General features: G+C 43.3%; 1 protein-coding gene across 1 annotated transcript; it reads right to left on the reverse strand.

Moving 5' to 3' along the window:
• Positions 1–826: 826 nt before the first annotated feature.
• LOC101407377 (very-long-chain 3-oxoacyl-CoA reductase-like) lies at positions 827–19,543 on the reverse strand. Its single transcript, XM_004440372.3, has 11 exons — positions 19,382–19,543; positions 19,053–19,099; positions 15,343–15,418; positions 14,996–15,106; positions 14,778–14,845; positions 3,241–3,285; positions 2,978–3,012; positions 2,678–2,759; positions 2,144–2,209; positions 1,501–1,641; positions 827–1,313 (listed from the first exon to the last, which is right to left on the reverse strand). The coding sequence occupies exons 1-11, from the start codon at positions 19,539–19,541 to the stop codon at positions 1,209–1,211; spliced, it is 936 nt and encodes a 311-aa protein (XP_004440429.1). The 5' UTR covers positions 19,542–19,543; the 3' UTR covers positions 827–1,208.

A 19,543-nucleotide genomic window follows, 5' to 3' on the forward strand; every position in this document is an offset into this window, starting at 1 on the left:
GACTGTTTGCCTTTGTTTCTCTGTGAACTGTCTGTTTACTTCTTTTACACATTTGAAACATTGAGCTTTTAGTCTTTTTCTTATATATTAAGGAGATAAACGTTTCGTGTGTCATGTAAGTTGTAAACAAAAATTTTCTCTGAGATTGTCACACTTTTACTTTGCTTATGGAATCATCTTTTCTAAAGTAATTTCTAAAGCTGCTTAAGTAGTTTTATTTATAAATTTTATTTTATTGCTGCTCGATTTCCCCCAGCATTTTATTATGAAAATTTTCAAACACATAGAAAAATTGAAAGAAATGTACAGTGAACACTCATGTATCTACCACTTAGATTCTCTTACTAACATTTTACCAGACTCATCTTATCTCTATCTGCTCAATCCCTCCCTCTATCCATCCATGAATTCATCTCACTTTTCAATGCATTACAGGGTAAGTTGCAGACACTTTCCCCAAAGAATTCAGCCTGCGTGTCATTAACCACAGTTCAATATTTGTTAGTGATTCTTTTTGCTGTTGTTTTTAATTTTCGGTATTAGTTAGATTCTCCCACTCCCAAGATGGGAAGGAATTCATTCCTGTGTGCTTCTAGTTGTTGTGTTTCCCTTTTACATGGGGATTTCTGATCCATTTGGAGTTTATGCAGGTGTATGGTGTGACGAATGGATCCAATTATATATACTTAAGGGGTCTCTATTTTTAAAATTATATATATACTTACATAAAAATTATATATTATATAAAATTATGTATATAACATAGATTATATATGTATATGTACTTATAAAAATATATATACACATAAATACACTTAGGAGGGTCTCTATTTTAAAAATTATTTTTATTGCGATATAATTCACATATCATAAAATTCACCCTTTAAATGTGTACAATTCAGTGGTTTTTAGGATATTCACAAAGTTTTGCAACCATCGCCACTACAATTATGTATATAAGTTTTCTTTTTCCCCAAATGGCCATCTAGTTGACTCAGCGCCACATATTAAAAACTCCATCTTCCTGTCAGAGGTTTGAGAGGCTGAGTTGTCACTAAATGTCCAGGTGTTCGGGGGTCCAGTTCTGTTCCATCGCCCGCTTGTCCATCTGTTCTCACGGGTGGCACATCTTTGCTAACATCAACAGCCCCGGCCCAGGACTGGGGGGTGGGAGATGAGAATCAAGCGGCTACGCCTCTTCAACGCCTTTATTTCCCGAATTTCGCATTGTACTTGCTCGCCCACAGAGATGCTAACTTCACTCCCCAGCGACTGAGAGAAAACCAGTTGGGCACGAAAAACACCAGGAAAGTCTGAGAAGGAGAGGTACAAGGGATCAGGATGGGCCCCATCTTTGGGTGCCTCATCTCCTCTCCTGTCTCCCCAGCCCAGGGTGGGGGCCCTCCCCTCCTCTGGATGTCTCCCCCCTTGAGGACTAGTGGACCGGGGCCAGGGAATGTTACATCCGGCTCTCTGCCCATGATTGCCCCGTGAAGGCACCTGCAAAGTGTGGCTGAGGCACCCAGGGGTGTGGGAGGTGAGGCCAAGGGTGTCCAGCGCCTGCCGAGCAAAGTCTTCGGCATTCACTCCCCAGTGAGAGTTTTGGGTCATGTTCGTGGAGACCATGTAGGGGCTCACTGTCTGCAGGAAGGAAGAGGGTAAAGGAGAGAAGTCCCCTCCTATCCCAGCCTACGCTCCCAGGCCCTCTCTGAGGATCCCAGAGGCCCACCCTCTCGCTGCGGTCCCACGTGGGTCTCCGAGCGCCTGCCCCTGAGACCACGCCCCTAGATAGCACGTCCCAAGAGACCAAGCCCCCAGGAGACCAAGCCCTCGGGAGACCACGCCTCCTGCAGACCACGCCCCGGTGACCACGCCCCATAGGCGGCACGCCCCGGGAGGCCACCCCCCAGGTGCCACGCCCCTGGTGGACCACGCCCCCGAGACCACGCCCACCATGCAAACCCAGGGCTCTGAGCGCTGCTCAACTCCAGCTCTTCGGAAGCACTGTACTCTCTCAGACAGGTCGCGGCTGCTAGGAGCCTCCACTGTCCCTTAGCTCCTACCTCCTGTCCGAGCCCCTCCCCTTCTGAGCTGCCACTGTCGCCACGTCCCTTATGAGCCCCGCCCCCGCGGAGTCAGGTACCTGCACGTCGACCCCCTGAGAGAAGTACTCTGCGCCCACCGCCATGGAGAAGCTTCGCACAAAGGCCTGTGGAGGAAGGAGAGGGAGGGTCCCAGGACCCAGAGCCTTCCCTGTGCAGAACACTCCATGGCTCCTAGGCCCCCGGGGCTCGCCGCCCAAGTCCTCACCTTAACACCTGAACGCTTCCGTGTTCTAAGCCCTCCCTCTGTTCCCATACACCCACTCTCCATTCCAGCCAGGCCAGTCTCTGAATTCCCTGACTCCTTCCCACCTCACGTGTTGTCTTGACCCCTAGCCTCCCTTTCTCTTAAAAACAAACAAAAATTCTGGCTTGCCTACTGGATTGTGCCCCAGATGTCTGTTTGACATTTTCATAGCCCCAGACTCAGGTGGCACATCTTACACACACACACACACACACACACACACACAGAGGACTTTTCCCCCATAACTTTCAGTGCCAGAATAAAGGGCTACAGCAGGCATTTCAGCATGGCAGGACAGCCCTCGCCCCAGGTCTGTGGGTCCAGGTACCTTAGTGGCCGCGTACACTGCTAAAAGTGGACAAGGTCTCGCTTCAGATCCTGAAGAGATGTTGATGATGATGCCTTTGCCCCTAGGGGAGAAAGCATTAGTTGGAAGGTGGTCACTGCCAGTGGGAGAGAGGGTCCAGGTGACTCCCCCACCGCCAACCCTTAGCCCAAGCCCTTATCTGAGAAACATCAGGGGGACAGGGAAGAGTTGGAACCGTGGGTGGGACCGCTGGGGAATGGAGAAGGCCTGGGGGTTGGATGGGGAGGATCCAGAGTGGAAGAGAAAGAGATTGACTCTCACCTGGTGACCATTTGGGGCAGGACAATTCCAGTCATCTGTAGAGAAGAGTGGGGAGGACCCATCATTCCCCTTTACAATCCTTTCACCCACCCAGAGACTCCCACCCCCTCCTCAAGTTCACTCCTCTCCCCCTGCCTTCCCTCAGGGAATACTCCCCTAGCGTCTTCTCCACACCAGACCCAGCACTGGGGGATGCTGGGGACCACCCAGAGTAGTCAGAGTTACACTGACCTCGGACCCAGTCCCTCCTAGCCCAGCCTCACCTGGACCACAGACAGTATGTTGCAGTTTATAATATCCAGGAGTCTCTGGAGAAGAAAACGAAACAAATCACTCCTTCCCTTTACCAGCCCTGCCATAACTCCCACCTGTCTTATTTCCTAGCTTAGTTTTCTTTTAACATGGAACACATTTTTTTTAAAGTAGCACCTACTAAAATTTAAAGTGCACACACCCTTTGACCCATCAACTCCACTTCCGCAAATTTATTCTTTTCCAGGATACTCACACATGTGGGAAGCAATATGTCCAGAGATATTCGTTGCAACCCTATTTCTAGTCACACATAATAGGAAACATCCCTAATGCTCATCAATGGCAGAATGACTAAATGAATACAGTGTAGCCAATGGATGGATCGTTGTGCCACAAGTAAAAAGAATGGGTCAGTGATTTATTCTGATTAGAATGATCCACAAGACATATGCCTACTTGTAAAAGGTGAAGTGCAGAATAGTAGACTGCCTGCCATCTGGATTAAAAAATATACATACCTGCTTCCATAAGCATAAAGAAAAAAAAATACCTCGCACATTTTTAATTGGGCGTCACTTTTGGGGAATGGGATTGGACGGTGAAGGGAAATTTTCACCTTCATTTCATAAACTTCTCCCTTTGGATTTTTTTTCTTTTTTCCTGAGAAAGATTCACCCTGAGCTAACATCCATGCCAATCTTCCTCTATTTTGTATGTGGGTCAGCACCACAGCATGGCTGCCAATGAGTGGTGTAGGTCCACGCCCGGGATCCAAACCTGGGTTGCCGAAGCAGAGCCTGCCAAACCTAACCACTAGGCAACAGGGCCAGCCCCCTCAATTTCTTTAACAGATAGAACACTAGTCAGGTATTCTACTTCTTCTTGTATTTGGACGTTTTCTAGGAAATGGCTCAAGTAATCTAAAATTTCAAATTTTTGCCATTAAGTCTCAGTAGGACCTTCTTATATTTTTAATATCTCCAGTGACAGCCTCATTTTCATGTCTGACATTAGTCATCTGTGCCTTCTCTCTCTCTTTTCTTGATCCACGTTATAGAATTTTGTCAATTTTATTAGACTTTCAGCTCAGATTTTTGACTTTCTAAATCCTCTATTTTGAAAGTTTGTATTCTATTGCATTAATTCTTGCTCTTATCCTTCTTATTTCCATCTTTTTGTTCTTTGATGTTCTTTTTCTAACCTCCTCAGATGAGTACTTAAATAACTGATTTTCAACTTTCTTTTTTCAATGCATGCACTTAAGGGCATATATTTTCCTTGCATCCCGCAAATTTTGATGTGTACTCTTTTATTATCATTCAGTTCAAAATATTTCCTAGCTTTTATTGTTATTTGTGACCAAGAGATTTTTCTATAAGTGTATTATTTGATTTCCAAACACGTAGGTGTCTCCCAATTTTTAAAATAATTTATATCTAGCTTAATTTCACTTTGGAAAGAGAACAAACTGTATCATTTGGAGCCTCTGAAATTTGTTGAAAATTGCTTTATGGTCCAGCAAATGATCAATTTTGTGAAATGTTCCATAGGTTCAAGAAAATAATTCATAATCTGCATTTGCTGTGTGTTGTTAAGATTTTCCCTGTGACTTTAGTTTTCAGCATTTTACTCGGACATGCCTGATGTGGTTTTGTTTTTAAACTGCTTGGGGGTCATAGTGATTCTGGAATTTGATTGGTGCTTGATATCTTTTGTCAGGAGTGCACAATATTTAGCTATTAGGATTTTAAACCTCACTTCATCCCCATTTTCCCTCTTCTCTCCTCTGGGACTCCAGTTACACACATTAGGCATTTTCACAAAACCCTACATATCTCTTTTCCCTTTCTATATTTTGTATCCTTTTGCCTTTCCGTGCAAGTGCCAGATATCTACTTCTGTCCTCACTTTCAGTTCACCTATTCTCTTTTCAACTGTGTCTGTTTCATTATTAAATCTATCCATAAAGTTGCTTTTTGATAATCATGTTTTTCAATCCTAGAATTTGCATTTTTAAAATTTCCAGTTTTCTGAGTAAATTCTCAATTATGATTTTTAATATGTTGACTATATTAATCATAGTTATTTCAACAAATATTTGGAAAGAAGAAGGAAAGGATGGCCCATACACAGCAAAAAATAATAATTTCATGGAAACCATCTCTGAGAAAACCCAGACATTGAAATTACTAGTCAACTATGTTTAGTCAACTGTCTTAAATATACTCCATGAACTAAAGGAAACTATAGAAAATGAACTAATAGAAATCAAGAAAGTGGTATATGAACAAAATGAGAATATCAAGCAAGAGAGAGCAATTATAAAAAAGAACCAAACAGGGCCAGCCCTGTGGCTTAGCGGTTAAGTGCGTGCACTCCGCTACTGGCGGCCCAGGGTTCGGATCCCGGGCACGCACTGATGCACCGCTTCTCCGGCCATGCTGAGGCCGTGTCCCACATACAGCAACCAGAAGGATGTGCAACTATGACATACAACTATCTACTGGGGCTTTGGGGAAAAAAACGGAGGAGGATTGGCAATAGATGTCAGCTCAGAGCTGGTCTTCCTCAGCAAAAAGAGGAGGATTAGCATGGATGTTAGCTCAGGGCTGATCTTCCTCACAAAAATAAATAAATAAATACAAATAGCTTAAAAAAAAAAAAAAAGAACCAAACAGAAATTCTGCAGCTGAAAGTTCAATAACTGAAATGAAAAATTTACTAGGGGGGTTCAACAGCATACTTGAGCAAGTGGGAAAAAAGATCAGCATTGTTGAAGATAAGACAAGTGAAAGTATCCAGCCTGAAGAGCAAAAAAGAAAAAAAAGAAGGAGAAAAATGAACAAAGCCTGAGGAATCTGGGGGACATCAAACATACTAGTCTACATGTCACAGAGTCTCTAGAAAGGAGGGAGAAGAGAGAGAAAAGAGAAGAAATAAATTTGAAGAAATAAAGACTGAAAACTTCTCAAATCCAATGAAACATACATACCCAAGAAGCCTAACAAACACCAAGTAGGATAAACTCAAGGAGATCTGCACCATGACACATTATGGTCAAATTCTCAAAACCCAAAGACAACGAGAATTTTGAAAGCAGCAAGAGAGAAGCAACTCATCATGAACAAATGATTCTTAATAGGATTAATAGCTGATTTCACATCAGAAACCATGGAGGCCAGAAAGCAGTGGGATAGCATATTTAAAGTCCTAAAAACAAAAAACCTTTCAACCAAGAATTCTATGTCCAGCAAAACTATCCTTCAAGAATGAGGGAAAAAGTAAGACATTCCTATATAAACAAAGGGTAAGGGATATCATTACCAGTAGACCTGCCCTACAAGAAATGCTAAAGGGAGTCTTTCAGGCTGAAATGCAAAAACACTAGAAAATAATCAAAGCCATAAGAAGAAATAAAGAAACAGATTAAGATAACTACATAGATAAATAGACAAGCCAGCACTATTTTACTTTTGGTTTGTAACGCCTGTTTTCTCTATATGATTTAAAAGGCAAATGTATAAAGCAATCATTATAAATTTATGTTATCTATGTTAATGGACACACAATGTACGAAGATGTGACCTTGTGCATCTTGTACGTGTAATATGACAATAATAGTATAAACGAGGAGGGAAGATATGTATAGGAGCAGAGTGTTTGTATACAACTGAAAATAAGTTGGTATTATTAAAACTAGTTTGTTATAAGTTTAAGATGTTAACTGTAATACCCTAGGTAACCACTAAGAAACTTTAAAAATATACAGAAAAGGAAAGAAGAAGGAAATCAAAATGGTACACTCTAAAAATTCAACTAAATAAAAAAAGTTATCAGGAATAGAGGGGAAAAATATGACATACAGAAAACAAATAGCTGAATGGCAGAGGTAAATCCTTCCTTACCAGTACTTTTTACAAATGGATTAAACCCTTCTATTAAAAGACAGAACTTGGCAGTTTGAATTTAAAAACATCATCTAACTGTATGCTGTCTACAAGGAATTCACTTTGGATACGAAGACATAAAGATATTGAAAATAAGAAGACAGAAAAAGATATCCTGTGCAAATAGTGATGAAAAGAGAGCTGAGGTGGCTATAAATTTGTCAGACAATATAGACATTAAGTTTAAAAAAGATTACAAAAGACAAAGAAAGGCATTATATTTTTAAAAAGTTAAATTCAGCAAGATGATATAACAATTATAAACATATACAGACATAACAACAGAGCCCCAAAATATATGAAGCAAAACACCATATACAAAAAAACTCAAAATGGATCAAAGCTCTAAATATAAGGGCTAAAATTATAAAACTCTTGAAAGAAAATGCAGCAGAAAAGCTTCAAGACATGAGGTTGGCAATGATTTCTTGGATATGACACCAAAAGCACAAGCAACAAAAGAAAAATAGATAAACTGTACTTCATCAAAATTAAAACCTTTTGTACATTAAAAGATACCATCAACAGGGGGCCGGCTCGGTGGCGCAAGCAGTTAAGTGAGCGCGCTCCGCTGCGGTGGCCTGGGGTTCGCTGGTTCGGATCCCGGGCGCGCACCGATGCGCCACTTGTCAAGCCGTGCTGTAGCGGCGTCCCATATAAAGTAGAGGAAGATGGCATGGATGTTAGCCCAGGGCCAGTCTTCCTCAGCAAAAAGGCTCAGGGCCAATCTTCCTCGCACACAAATAAAAGATACAATCAACAGAGTGAAAAGACAACTCACAAAATGGCAGAAAATATTTGCAAATCATACTTTTGATAATGGATTAATATACATATTACATAAAGAACTTCTGCAATTCTTAAATACCAATGGATCAAAGAAAAAAATCACAAAGGAAATTTTAAAAATACTTAGAGACAAATACAAATGAAAGTGAAAACACAGCACAGCAAAACTTAGGGCATGCAGGGAAAGTAGTGCTAAGGGGAAATTTTATAGCTGTAAATGCTTCCATTAAAAAAGAAAAAATAGGGGCTGGCCCCATGGCTTAGTTGTGAAGTGCGCATGCTCCGCTACTGGCGGCCCAGGTTCGGATCCCAGGCGCGCACCAACACACCGCTTCTCCAGCCATGCAGAGGCCGTGTCCCACATACAGCAACTAGAAGGATGTGCAACTATGACACACAACTATCTGCTGGGGTTTTGGAGGAAAAAAAAAGGAGGAGGATTGGCAATAGATGTTAGCTCAGAGCCGGTCTTCCTCAGCAAAAAGAGGAGGATTAGCATGGATGTTAGCTCAGGGCTGATCTTCCTCACAAAAAAAAAAAGAAAAAAAAAGAAAAAATAGGGTGGCATAGTGGTTAAGTTCACGTGCTCTGTTTCGGCAGCCTGGAGTTTGCAGTTTCAGATCCCAGGCATGGACCTATGCATTGTTTATCAAGCCATGCTGTGGCAGTGTCCCACATATAAAGTAGAGGAAGATGGGCACAGATGTTAGCCCAGGGCCAATCTTCCGCAGCAAAGAGAGGAGGATTGGCAACAGATGTTAGCTCAGGGCTAATCTTCCTCACCAAAACAAAAAAGAAAGAAAGAAAGAAAAAATAGCCCAAATCAACAACTTAACTCTATAACTTAAGGAACTAGAAAAAAAAAGAGCAAACTAAACCCATAGTTAACAGAAGAAAATAAATTATAAATATTAGAGCAGGGAAAAATAAAAGAGAGAATAGAGAAATAACAAAGAAAATCAATGAAACCAGAAATTGGTTCTTTGAAAAGATTAACAAAATTGACATTTATCTAGATTGACTAAGAATAAAAGAAAAACACTGAAATTACTAAAATCGGAAATGAAAGTGGGACATTACTACTGATTCTACAGACGCAAAAAAGATTGTAAGAGAGCACTGTGAACAATCGTATGCCAACAAATTGGATAATCTAGATAAAATTCCTAGAAACACAAAACCTACTACAACTAAATCAGAAAGAGATAGAAAACTTGACTAGACCCATAACTAGTAAGGAGATTGAATCAGTAATCAAAAACTTTTCAAGAAAGAAAGTCCCTGGACAGATGGCTTCACTGGCGAATTCTACCAAACACTTAAAGAAGAACTAATGCGAATCCTTCTCAAACTCTTCCAAAAAATTGCAGAGGAGGGAACGTTTCCTAACTTCTATGAGGCCAGCATTGCCTTGATACCAATGCCAGACAAAGACACCACAGGAAAAGAAATCTACAAACCAATATCCCTTATGAACATTGACACAAAAATCCTCAACAAAATACTAGCAGACTGAATTCATCAGCATAGTAAAAGGATTATACACCATGACCAAGTGGGATTCATTCCTGGAATGCAAGGATGGTTCAACATACAAAAATTGATTAATGTACTACAACCCATTAACAGAAAAGGAAAGGAAAAAAGCCACATGGTCATCTCAATTGATGTAGAAAAAGCATTTGACAAAATTCAACACCCTTTCATGATTAAAAGACTCAACAAACCAAGAATAGAAGGAAACTACCTCAACATAAGAAAAATATGAAGAATAAACATGAAAAGCTCACAGCTAATGTCATACTCAATGGTGAAATACTGAAAGCATTTCCTGCTTTCACCATTTCTATTCAGCATAGCATTGGAAGTTCTAGCCAGAGCAATTAGGCGAGAAAAAAAAATCAAAGGCATCTAAATTGGAAAGGAAGAAGCAAAGTTATCTCTGTTTGCAGATGATCTCATATGTAGAAAATCCTAAAGTTTCACAAAAAAATGTGAGAAATAATAAATGAATTCACAAAGCAGAAAGATACAAAATCAACACACAAAAAAATCAGTTGTGTTTCTTTACACTAACAATGAACAATTCAAAAGGGAAGTTATGAAAACAATTCCATTTACCATAACAGCAAAAAGAATAAACATACTTAGGGGCCAGCCCCCTGGTGAAGTGGTTAAGTGTATGCACTCCGCTGCTGGGGGCCCGGGTTCGGATCCCGGGGCACCACTTGTCAGGCCATGTTGTGGCGGCGTCCCATATAAAGTGGAGGAAGATAGGCACAGATGTTAGCCCAGGGCCAGTCTTCCTCAGCAAAAAGAGGAGGATTGGCATGGATGTTAGCTCAGGGCTGATCTTCCTCACACACACAAAAATGAATAAAGACACTTAGGAATTAACTTAACCAAGGAGGAAAGACTCATTCATATACTGAAAACTACAAAACATTACTGAAATATACTAAAGAAGAGACAAATAATTGGAAAGGCATCCCATGTACGTGGATTGGAAGACTTAATATTGCTAACATGTCATTACTACCCAAAATGATCTACAGATTCAATGCAATCTCTATCAAAATGCTAACAGCATTTTTTTTGCAGAAATAGTAAAATTCAACCTAAAATTCATATGGAATCTCAAAGGACCCTGAATATCCAAACAAATCTTGCATCCATCATTTCCACTTCTGGGTATATGCCCAAAAGAACTAAAATCAGGGACAAAAACAGATATTTGTACACCAATGTTCACAGCAGCATTATTCACAATAGCCAAAAAGTGGAAACAACCCAAGTGTCCATCAACAGATGAACGGATAAACAAAATGTGGTGTGTACATACAAAGGAATACTATTCAGCCTTTAAAAAGCAAGGAAATTGTGACACTTGCTACAACAGAGATGAACCTTGAAAATATTATGCTACATGAAATAAGCCAGGCACAAAAGGACAGATACAACATGATTCCACTTACATGATGAGGTACCTAGTGTAGTCAAATTCATAGAGACAGAAAGTAGAATGGTGATTTCCAGCAGCAGGGGATAGGGAGGACTGGGAAGTAATTGTTTAATGGGTACAGAATTTCAGTAGGGGATACTGACAAAGTCCTAGAGATGGATGGTGGCGACGGGTTCACAATAATGTGAATGTACAAAATGCCACTGAATTGTACACTTAAATGTAGTTAAAACGGCAAATTTTATGTTATGTCTATTTGCCACAATTGAAAAATAAAGAAAATAGGGGCTGGCCTGGTGGCACAGCGGTTAAGTTCATGTACTCCAATTTGGCGGTCCCAGGGTTCACAGGTTCGGATCCCCAGCTCAGACCAGTGCACTGCTCATCAAGCCACGCTGTGGCGGCATCTCATATAAAGTAGAGGAAGATGGGCAAGGATGTTAGCCCAGAGCCAATCTTCCACAGCAAAAAGAGGAAGATTGACAATGGTTGTTAGCTCAGGGCTAATCTTCCTCACAAAAAAATAGTAAAGAAAGAAAGAAAAGAAAAGGAATGAAGTTCTTATCCTTGCTACAACATGGATGAAAGTGAAAACATTACGCTGAAATAAGCCAGACACAAAAGGAAAAATATTCTATGATTCCACTTGTATGAAGTATCTAGAATCAGCAAATTCGTAAAGACAGAAAGGAGAAGAGAGGTTACCAGGGGTTGAGAGTAGGGAAGAATGGAGAGTTATTGCTTAATAGGTCCAGAGTTCCTGTTTGGATATTATATAAATCTTATCACTATTTTTTAAAAAATCTATGCTGATATTTCCATTATCTTGGTCACATGTGGACCTATTTACATGATCTATTATTTCTTCTGTTTTCAGTCATGATTTTTTCCTAATATCCCCGGTTATATTTTATTGAGTGCTTGATATTTAATATAAAAAAATTGTGTTGCTAATTGGAGGTTCTGAACTACTTCGTTTTCCTCTAACGATGACATGTTTGGTTTTTTCGCTTCCAGGCAGCTAAACTAGGGGGCGCTAAAATGTCAAGTCATCTTCATCCCAACCGGGACCAAGTTCATTTGAAACACGGTTTCAGTTCCTGTAAAACTTAGTCTATTCTACTTGACCATAACTCCTAGATTATAATTCTTCAGAGTACCAACCTAAAGCCTGGGATATTTTTCAAAGCTTTGAAAAATTACATTATTGAAATGTAATTTTGAAATAATTTGTAAATTTGTAAATTTGAAATAATTACATTATTCGTTGGAGCACCAACAGTATGTTGAAAGCTCTGCATGGCTTCTTAAACTCTCAGCCACCTTGAAGGGAAATGTTGCTCCAAACGTCAAATTCCTCTCTGTTGGATTCTCTCCTCCCTCAAATCTTGGTGCTACAATTCTTCATTGCCTTCCTAGTTCTATGATGTCTCCAAACAGTTATTCTTAAAACTTTGTATCCAGTTTTCCTAATCGTTCTCATTTGCAGGGTTGGTCTCAAACAACTTCCTCTAATACCAGAGGCAGAATACCCAGCTAGCCTCTCTTTAAATTTTATAAAATGAGCATATGCCTTACTTTTGAAATAATAATGTTTAAAATAAAAAATTTTTAAACCATCCTGATCTTCTGTTTTGTCTAATAATAATAGCCAACATTTACAGAGCACACAACTTACGTTTATGTGCATTATTTCATTCCATCATGATAACAGCTCTGTGAGACCAGCAAAAATATTTATTCCCATTTTATAGATATGAAACTGAGGCTCAGACAAATGAAGTTATGTATCCAAAGTCACATAACTGATAGAAAACAGAGCTGAACATTTTACCATCCATGCATCCTCTCTCAGGAGGCTACTGGAGGATACGCTCCAACAAAATGAGGAAGTAAACCAAAAAATGCTATAACATGATAGAGAAAACAGGGGCTTCCTAGGAGAAAGATAAAGGGAGGTCACAGGATTTGCAGCATAGAGGGTAACCAGTCCAGACAGGAGCAGGACAGAGGGATCTTGGAGAGATTTCTTCAGGAAGATGAAATTGCTTGAACTTTTTTATAGTTTTGGATTATAGTTCAGAGTTGAAGTAGCGATAAGTATATAGCAACACAAGCAAATGAAAAATCAAGGCAATGACTAACTCCAGGGAAAATAAAAAGTTGTTAAAGAAAGGAAAAATAATCATAGTCCACTACATGGCTCATCTGTGGACAGTGTTTTCATATGCACAGTAATGTGATTCTGTAGCCACATCTATGAAATCTTATCCTGGGGGATGGGAGGCCTGGGGTGTGTGTTTGTGGTGTCGGCACTAGGTCTATGAATGAGAAATAATCCTCCTCTTCCATTGGAGGTAGTTACCAGATAATGGCTAAAACTGAAAAATCAAGATGTACACTATAAACAGATTATTTAAAAGTATGAGTTATATATTTTGTAAAGTTGAAAGTAGGGGGCCAGCCCCGTGGCTTAGCGGTTAAATGCACCGGCTCTGCTACTGGAGGCCCGGGTTCGGATCCCGGGCGCACACCGATGCACTACTTATTGGGCCATGCTGAGGCGGTGTCCCACATAGAGCAACTACAAGGATGTGCAACTATGACATACAACTATCTACTGGGGCTTTGGGGAGAAAAAAGGGAAAGAAAAAAAAAAGAAGGAGGATTGGCAATAGATGTTAGCTCAGGGCCAGTCTTCCTCAGCAAAAAGAGGAGGATTAGCATGGATGTTAGCTCAGGGCTGATCTTCCTCACACACACACACACACACACACACACAAATATTTTAAAATAATTGAAAGTGATAGTTTCTAGGGCAGTGGTCCTCAGCCAGGTGGGATTCGCTCCTCAGGGGATTTTTGGGCATAGGTGGAGACATTTTTGGTTATCACAGCTGGAGGGCAGATGCTATTGGCATATAGTGGGTAGAGACCACGGATGCTGCTAAACATCCTACATGCGCAGAACAGCACCCATGACAAGGAATCATCAGCCCCAAATGTCAGTAGGGTGAATATTGAGAAACCCCGCTCTGCAGAATAGGAAATGAGAATGGGGTAGGCCGTTTTCTTTAACAACCCTTGTAGAACTATTTGACTCTTTATAACTTTGATTTAACCAAAAAAAAATGAAGAAAATAATTAATTTAACAAAAAAGGTTGGCAGCTGAAATGGAAGTACAACGGACCATGTAACTCTCATCAGAAGCAGTATGGGGCTATATGTACAGGTGATTAAGAGAAAAAACCCCATAGGTTCAAGAATGACCCCGAATAAAAATTTGGAAAACCACACGCTGCAAATGGCAGGCACTGGTTTTCCTATGTGGGTCCCCCTTTCCCACGTGGGTCCCCTTAGTTAGCACCAGGGAACAGGAAAGGGCAGAAGCAGACTCAACTTGAACAGTTGTACCGGTTGGGCACTTCACAAGGGCGCCCCATGGAAGGGGATCGCCTTCACGTCCCAGACATCAGAGATTTGCAGCTTTTAAAACAATTTCCCAGGGCCCGCCCCGTGGCTTAGCGGTTAAGTGCACGCGCTCCGCTGCTGGCGGCCCAGGTTCAGATCCCGGGTGCGCACTGTGCACTGCTTCTCCCGCCATGCTGAGGCCGAGTCCCACATACAGCAACTAGAAGGACGTGCAGCTATGACATACAACTGTCTACTGGGGCTTTGGGAGAAATTAATTAATTAATTAATTAACAAAAAAAAAACAATTTTCCAGCGGAGGCAGCAGAGTGCCTTGTTCTAACAAAGCTAGCGTACTGCGTGAGTTTTCCAACAGAGGGCAGTAGTGGGAGAAAGAGATGCTGGGCAGGCTAACCCTGTCCTCGGTCTCACTCACTTTGGCGACGTTGTCACAGTCGAGCAGTTTCTTCAAGCCTTGTGTATATTGCATGCCCACATTGTTCACTGATAAGAGAGGGGGCAAATTGCGTCACTCCAACAGTCCCAGGGAGACCAGGTGGGGGCAGAGGGAGGGCCACCACAAGAGGGTCGCCGGTCAGGGTGAGCATGGGGCAGTGGAGGGCATGGCTCCCCAGAGCAGGCAAGGGGACTCACCCAGTATTCCGATCTCCAGGTCCTTCAGTCCTGCCTCAATGGCCCCGTAGATCTCCAAGCCCCCGGTGAAGTCGGCCTGGATGATCCGTGTGATCTTTCCATGAAGCCGCTCTGGGAAGGGGGGACAGTGGGAGCCGGCCCTTAGCTGGAACACAGTCCCACATCTGCCTCCACCCCACCCCTGTCCCTGTGCAGCCCAAGCCTCTGCCCCATCCCTTCCCTGGCCCCCGCAGCAGCCAGAGCCCCGCCTCCGCCCTGGCCACGCCCCTGGCCACGCCCCCAACCTAGCTCTGGTCTAGCCCCATCCGCTGTCCCAAACTTTCCTGGCCCAGCCCCCGGGCGCTCACCTATCTCCTTTGCCTCGTGCTCCAGCTTGCTCAGGCTTCTACTGATGAGGACGATGTTCAGACCTCTCCGGGCGAGCTGCAGAGAATTCATTGATTGATTGATTCCACAAATACTTACTGTGCTGACTGCACGTTGCATAGTGTGGTAGGCACTGTAGATGCAGAAGCGAACAAAAGAGAAAAACACTCATGCGTTCTGGGGAAGGAGTATTCTAGGCAGGTGGAACAGTAAATGCAAAGGCCCTTGCACACAGGCTGGCAGCTCGGAGGACAGCGTGGAGTCCCGCGTGCACGGAGGGAAGTGGCTGGTTGTGCAGGAGCCAAGTGAAGTGGACAGGGGACCAGATACAGGGCCTCGAATGCCCCAGTAAAGACTTGGGCTTATTCGCAGTGATATAAGAATCCAATAATTCAAGTGTTTGTTCCTTCCTTCCTCCAAACATTTATTCAAAATGTGTCTACGGAACACTTACTCTTTGCTGGGTGATGCTGGGGACACAAGGTGCCCAAGGCAGACTCAGTCCCATCCCCTCTTCTCCACCGTCCACTCAGCAGCCGGAGGGCTCTTTCTAAAGCATGAACCTGCCCCTGCCTCTCCTGCTCAGAACCTGCCTTGACTCCCCAGGGCCCTTGGGAAAAAAACCATGCTCCTCACCCTGGCTCCAGCCTGAGTCTTCAGCTGAACTTCCTGCCAGCGGCCCTCTATGGGAGTCCAGGCACAGCAGATGGTTCATCTAGCCCCAGGAACACCCCCTGGATTTTCCTGCCTCTGGGCCTTTGCATATACTGTCCTTCTGCCCTGAATGCCCTCCCCCTTGAAACAGAGTTAGCAAATATTTGTGGAATGGGTGCCAAGTAGCATTTTGGTGCATGTCTGACCCTCTCAACCTGCATGTCTGAGGGTGATGTGTTATGTGGAACTGAGTGTCCATCAGCTCTGGGGGGAGGCTGGGCACAAACATCTCAACAACTCTGTGCATCAGAGAGGCTGATGCTGTGAAGGGCATTCATTCATTCAACAAACACTTGCCTAGCGTCTGCTTGTGCCTGGCCCTGTGCCAGGTGGCACTGACAAAGACAGCCCCAGCTCTGCCCTCATGGGGCTCAGAGGGCAGTGGTGGCACAGACCAGTCCCCAGCCAGTGATGACCCAGAGTGGCCATCACTACCCGCCAACTTGCATCTAGACGCAATACGCTCCCTTTCCCCCAGGGTTGCCCTTCTACTCACGCCCTAGCTTTCCCAACATTCTTGCCCACTCAAGGACATTGCTCCAGCTTTTCTCCCATCTTCTCCTGCATCACAACTTCTCCCTCTTCTGGATTATTCCCATCAGCATGCAAACCTGCTGTAATCTCTCCCACCTTCCCTGTCTAGGGGTTGCCCCATTTCTTACTACCTCCCTCTCCCCCTTCACTCAACATTCCTAGAAAGGATTGTCTACACTCGTTCTCCTCCCATACCCTCTCATACCCACTCCAGTCGGGCTCCTGTCCCCTCCATGCCACCCAAACCACTTTGGTCGCCAATAACTTCCATGTGGGTAAACCCAATGCTATGTTCTCAGCACTCCAGCAGCAACTGGCAAAGTGATCACCTTCTCTTCCTGTAAACATTCTTTATCTGGCTTCCAAGACCTCTCCTCCATCCCTGGTGTTCTTTGTACTCTGTCTCATTTCTTGCTCCTCCTCATCTTCTGTACTTCTTGACTTTGGGTGCTCCAGGGAGCGTTTTGGGGTGATTCAGACTGCTCCCCTCCTCTATCTACACCCACTCCCATGGTCTTCTCATCTAGTCTCACGACTTCAAATGGCATCATTATGTTGATGATGCTTAAATTTATATTTCCACCCAGACTTCCCTTCTGAACTCCACAGTGGTATACCCAATTGCAGACTTCTCAACTTGGACACCTAATTGGTATCTCAAACTTAAAATGTCCAAAATTAAACTCCTGCCTGTTTTCCCCAAACCTGGTCCTCCCTCAGTTCAACCCCATCTCGGTAAGGGCAGCTCCATTCTTTCAGGTATTCTGGTCAAAAATCTTGTAGTAATTTATTTTATGAGGCCAGCATTACCCTAATATCAAAAACCAAACAAAGATATTACAAGAAAAGAAACTCATAAACTTACACACAAAACCCTCAACGAAATATTAGTAAATCTAATGGGGGAATATATAAAAAGGACCAAGTGGGGTTTATCCCAGGAATGCAAGGTTGGTTCAACATTCACAAAATCAATCAATATAATTGACCACATAAACAGACTAAAGGAGAAAAACAATATGATTGTTTCAATAGATACTGAAAAATTACTTGACAAAAGCCAACCTTCATTCATGATAAAAAACTCTCAGCAAGCTAGGTATAGAAGGGACCTTCTTAACCTTATAAAGGGCACATAAATAAATAAACAAATAAAACATAAAACCTACAGCTAACATTATATTTAATGGTAAAAGACTGAATGCCTTTCCCCTAAGATCAGGAACACGGCAAGGATCTTCACTCTTCCCGCGCTTTTCAACATCATATCGAAGTTCCTAGCCAGTGCAGTAAGGCAAGAAAAAGAAATAAAAGGTGTATGGATTGAAAACGAAGAAATGATCTCTATTCACAGGTGACATAGAAAATCCCAATAAATCTACAAAAAAATTACAATAAGTAAGAAGAGAGTTTAGCAAGGTTTCAGGTTACAAGGTAAAAACATTGGAGTCACACTCCACATCCAAACTTTCAGTAAGTCTTGTCAGCTCTACCTTCAAAATAACCTAGAATCCAAGTACTTCTCACACCTCTAGTTTTGTCACGCTGGTCTAAATCATCAGCATCTCCTGCTTAGATTTTGCAAGAGCATCTTAGCTGATCTCTCTGCTTCCACCCTCACCCCCTATAGCATCATATCTCCCTTTTGCTCAGAACTCTCCCAGGATCCCATCTCACTCAGTAAATATTAATGTCCCCACAATAACCTACCAGATTCTCCATGATATGCCCTGAAATTGCATCTCTGTTTTCAACTCCTACTCCTCCATTCTCCTTCTCACTCTGATACAATCACAGTGGCCACCTCCCGGCTTCTCCAACAAGCAATGCTCCCTACCTCAGGACCTTTGTACTGGCTGTTTCTTCTCCCTGGAAATCCCTTTATCCACATAACTCCCTCCCTCACCTCCTTAAAGTCTTTTCTCAACATCACCATCTCAGTGACGTCTTCTCTGATCATCCTATATAAAAATCAGAACCCTCACATCCCCAGGGCTCCCTGTTCCCCTTTCTTGATTGATTTTTCTGCTTAACACTTGCCGCGTTTTGACACACTCTGTATTTTATTTGTTAATTTTGTTTACCCTGTCTCCCCTCACTAGAACATAAGCTCTGAGAGGGCAAGGTCTTTTGATTTTTTAAATCTATTTTGTTCACTGCTGTACCCCCAGGACCTGGAAGATGCCTGGCACACAGAGGTGGTCAACAAACATGTTTTGAATGACTGAATCAGGGTGATGTTGGGAGAATGTTGAGGGGCGGTAGAAGCCCATTGTAAACAGCTGCCCCCAGTCTGGGGACCAGAGGGAAGGCTTCCTGGAGGAGAGGACATCCGAGGGAACCAGATAAAGCATGCAATTTTCAGTCTAGCAGGGGAAGCTGACAGCAGGCCAACAGACAGAAGCTCCCCTCACCCCGTAGGCTCCAAGATCTCGTGACTCACCTCGTGTGCGTAGGCCCTGCCGATGCCGCTGGTGGCACCTGTCACCACTACAGACGAGAGGAGGAGGGGCAGGAGGAGGCAGCCTGAGACTTTGCCCCAGCCCACCCTCAGCCTTCCCCAGATCCTTCCCCCTGCCAGGTCCTCCACTCCCTCCTGGCCCTTCTTGTGCCTTTTCTGGGTGCCCCCTTGTCCTGGTCACTGCAGCCTTCACATGCCTTGCTTCCAGGAGTGCCCCCGCCTCTGCCCTGATTGGGGGTCCTCACCTGTCGTCTGTCTCATTCCTGCGGCCCCCACCCCTACCCACCTGGCGCAGAGCCATTGCGCCTCACCTGCCCAGGCTCCATGCGCCCGGAGCCAGGGGGCGCCCCGGCGTGCCTGGGGCAGCAGGTAGACGTACACTGTGTGGCCCACCACCCAAGTCGCCCACAGCAGCAGGCACACGGCGGTAACCACCCCCAGCGTCCTCAGAGGGTCCCACTCCGACTCCATCG

The sequence above is a fragment of the Ceratotherium simum genome, chromosome 33 (genome assembly GCF_057802395.1).
Source record: "Ceratotherium simum simum isolate JZ-2026a chromosome 33, ASM5780239v1, whole genome shotgun sequence".
In the NCBI taxonomy this organism is placed as follows: Eukaryota; Metazoa; Chordata; class Mammalia; order Perissodactyla; family Rhinocerotidae; genus Ceratotherium; species Ceratotherium simum.

What these genes read in the sequence shown, in the direction of transcription:
- LOC101407377 (XM_004440372.3), bottom strand. Translation starts at nt 19,541, where the DNA reads ATGGAGTCGGAGTGGGACCCTCTGAGGACGCTGGGGGTGGTTACCGCC. An exon ending in CTCAGGGGGTCGACGTGCAG is followed by an intron (nt 1,642 to 2,143) that starts GTACCTGACTCC and finishes TCCTTCCTGCAG; the next exon opens with ACAGTGAGCCCCTACATGGT. An exon ending in GCCTCAGCCACACTTTGCAG is followed by an intron (nt 1,314 to 1,500) that starts GTGCCTTCACGG and finishes TCTCCTTCTCAG; the next exon opens with ACTTTCCTGGTGTTTTTCGT.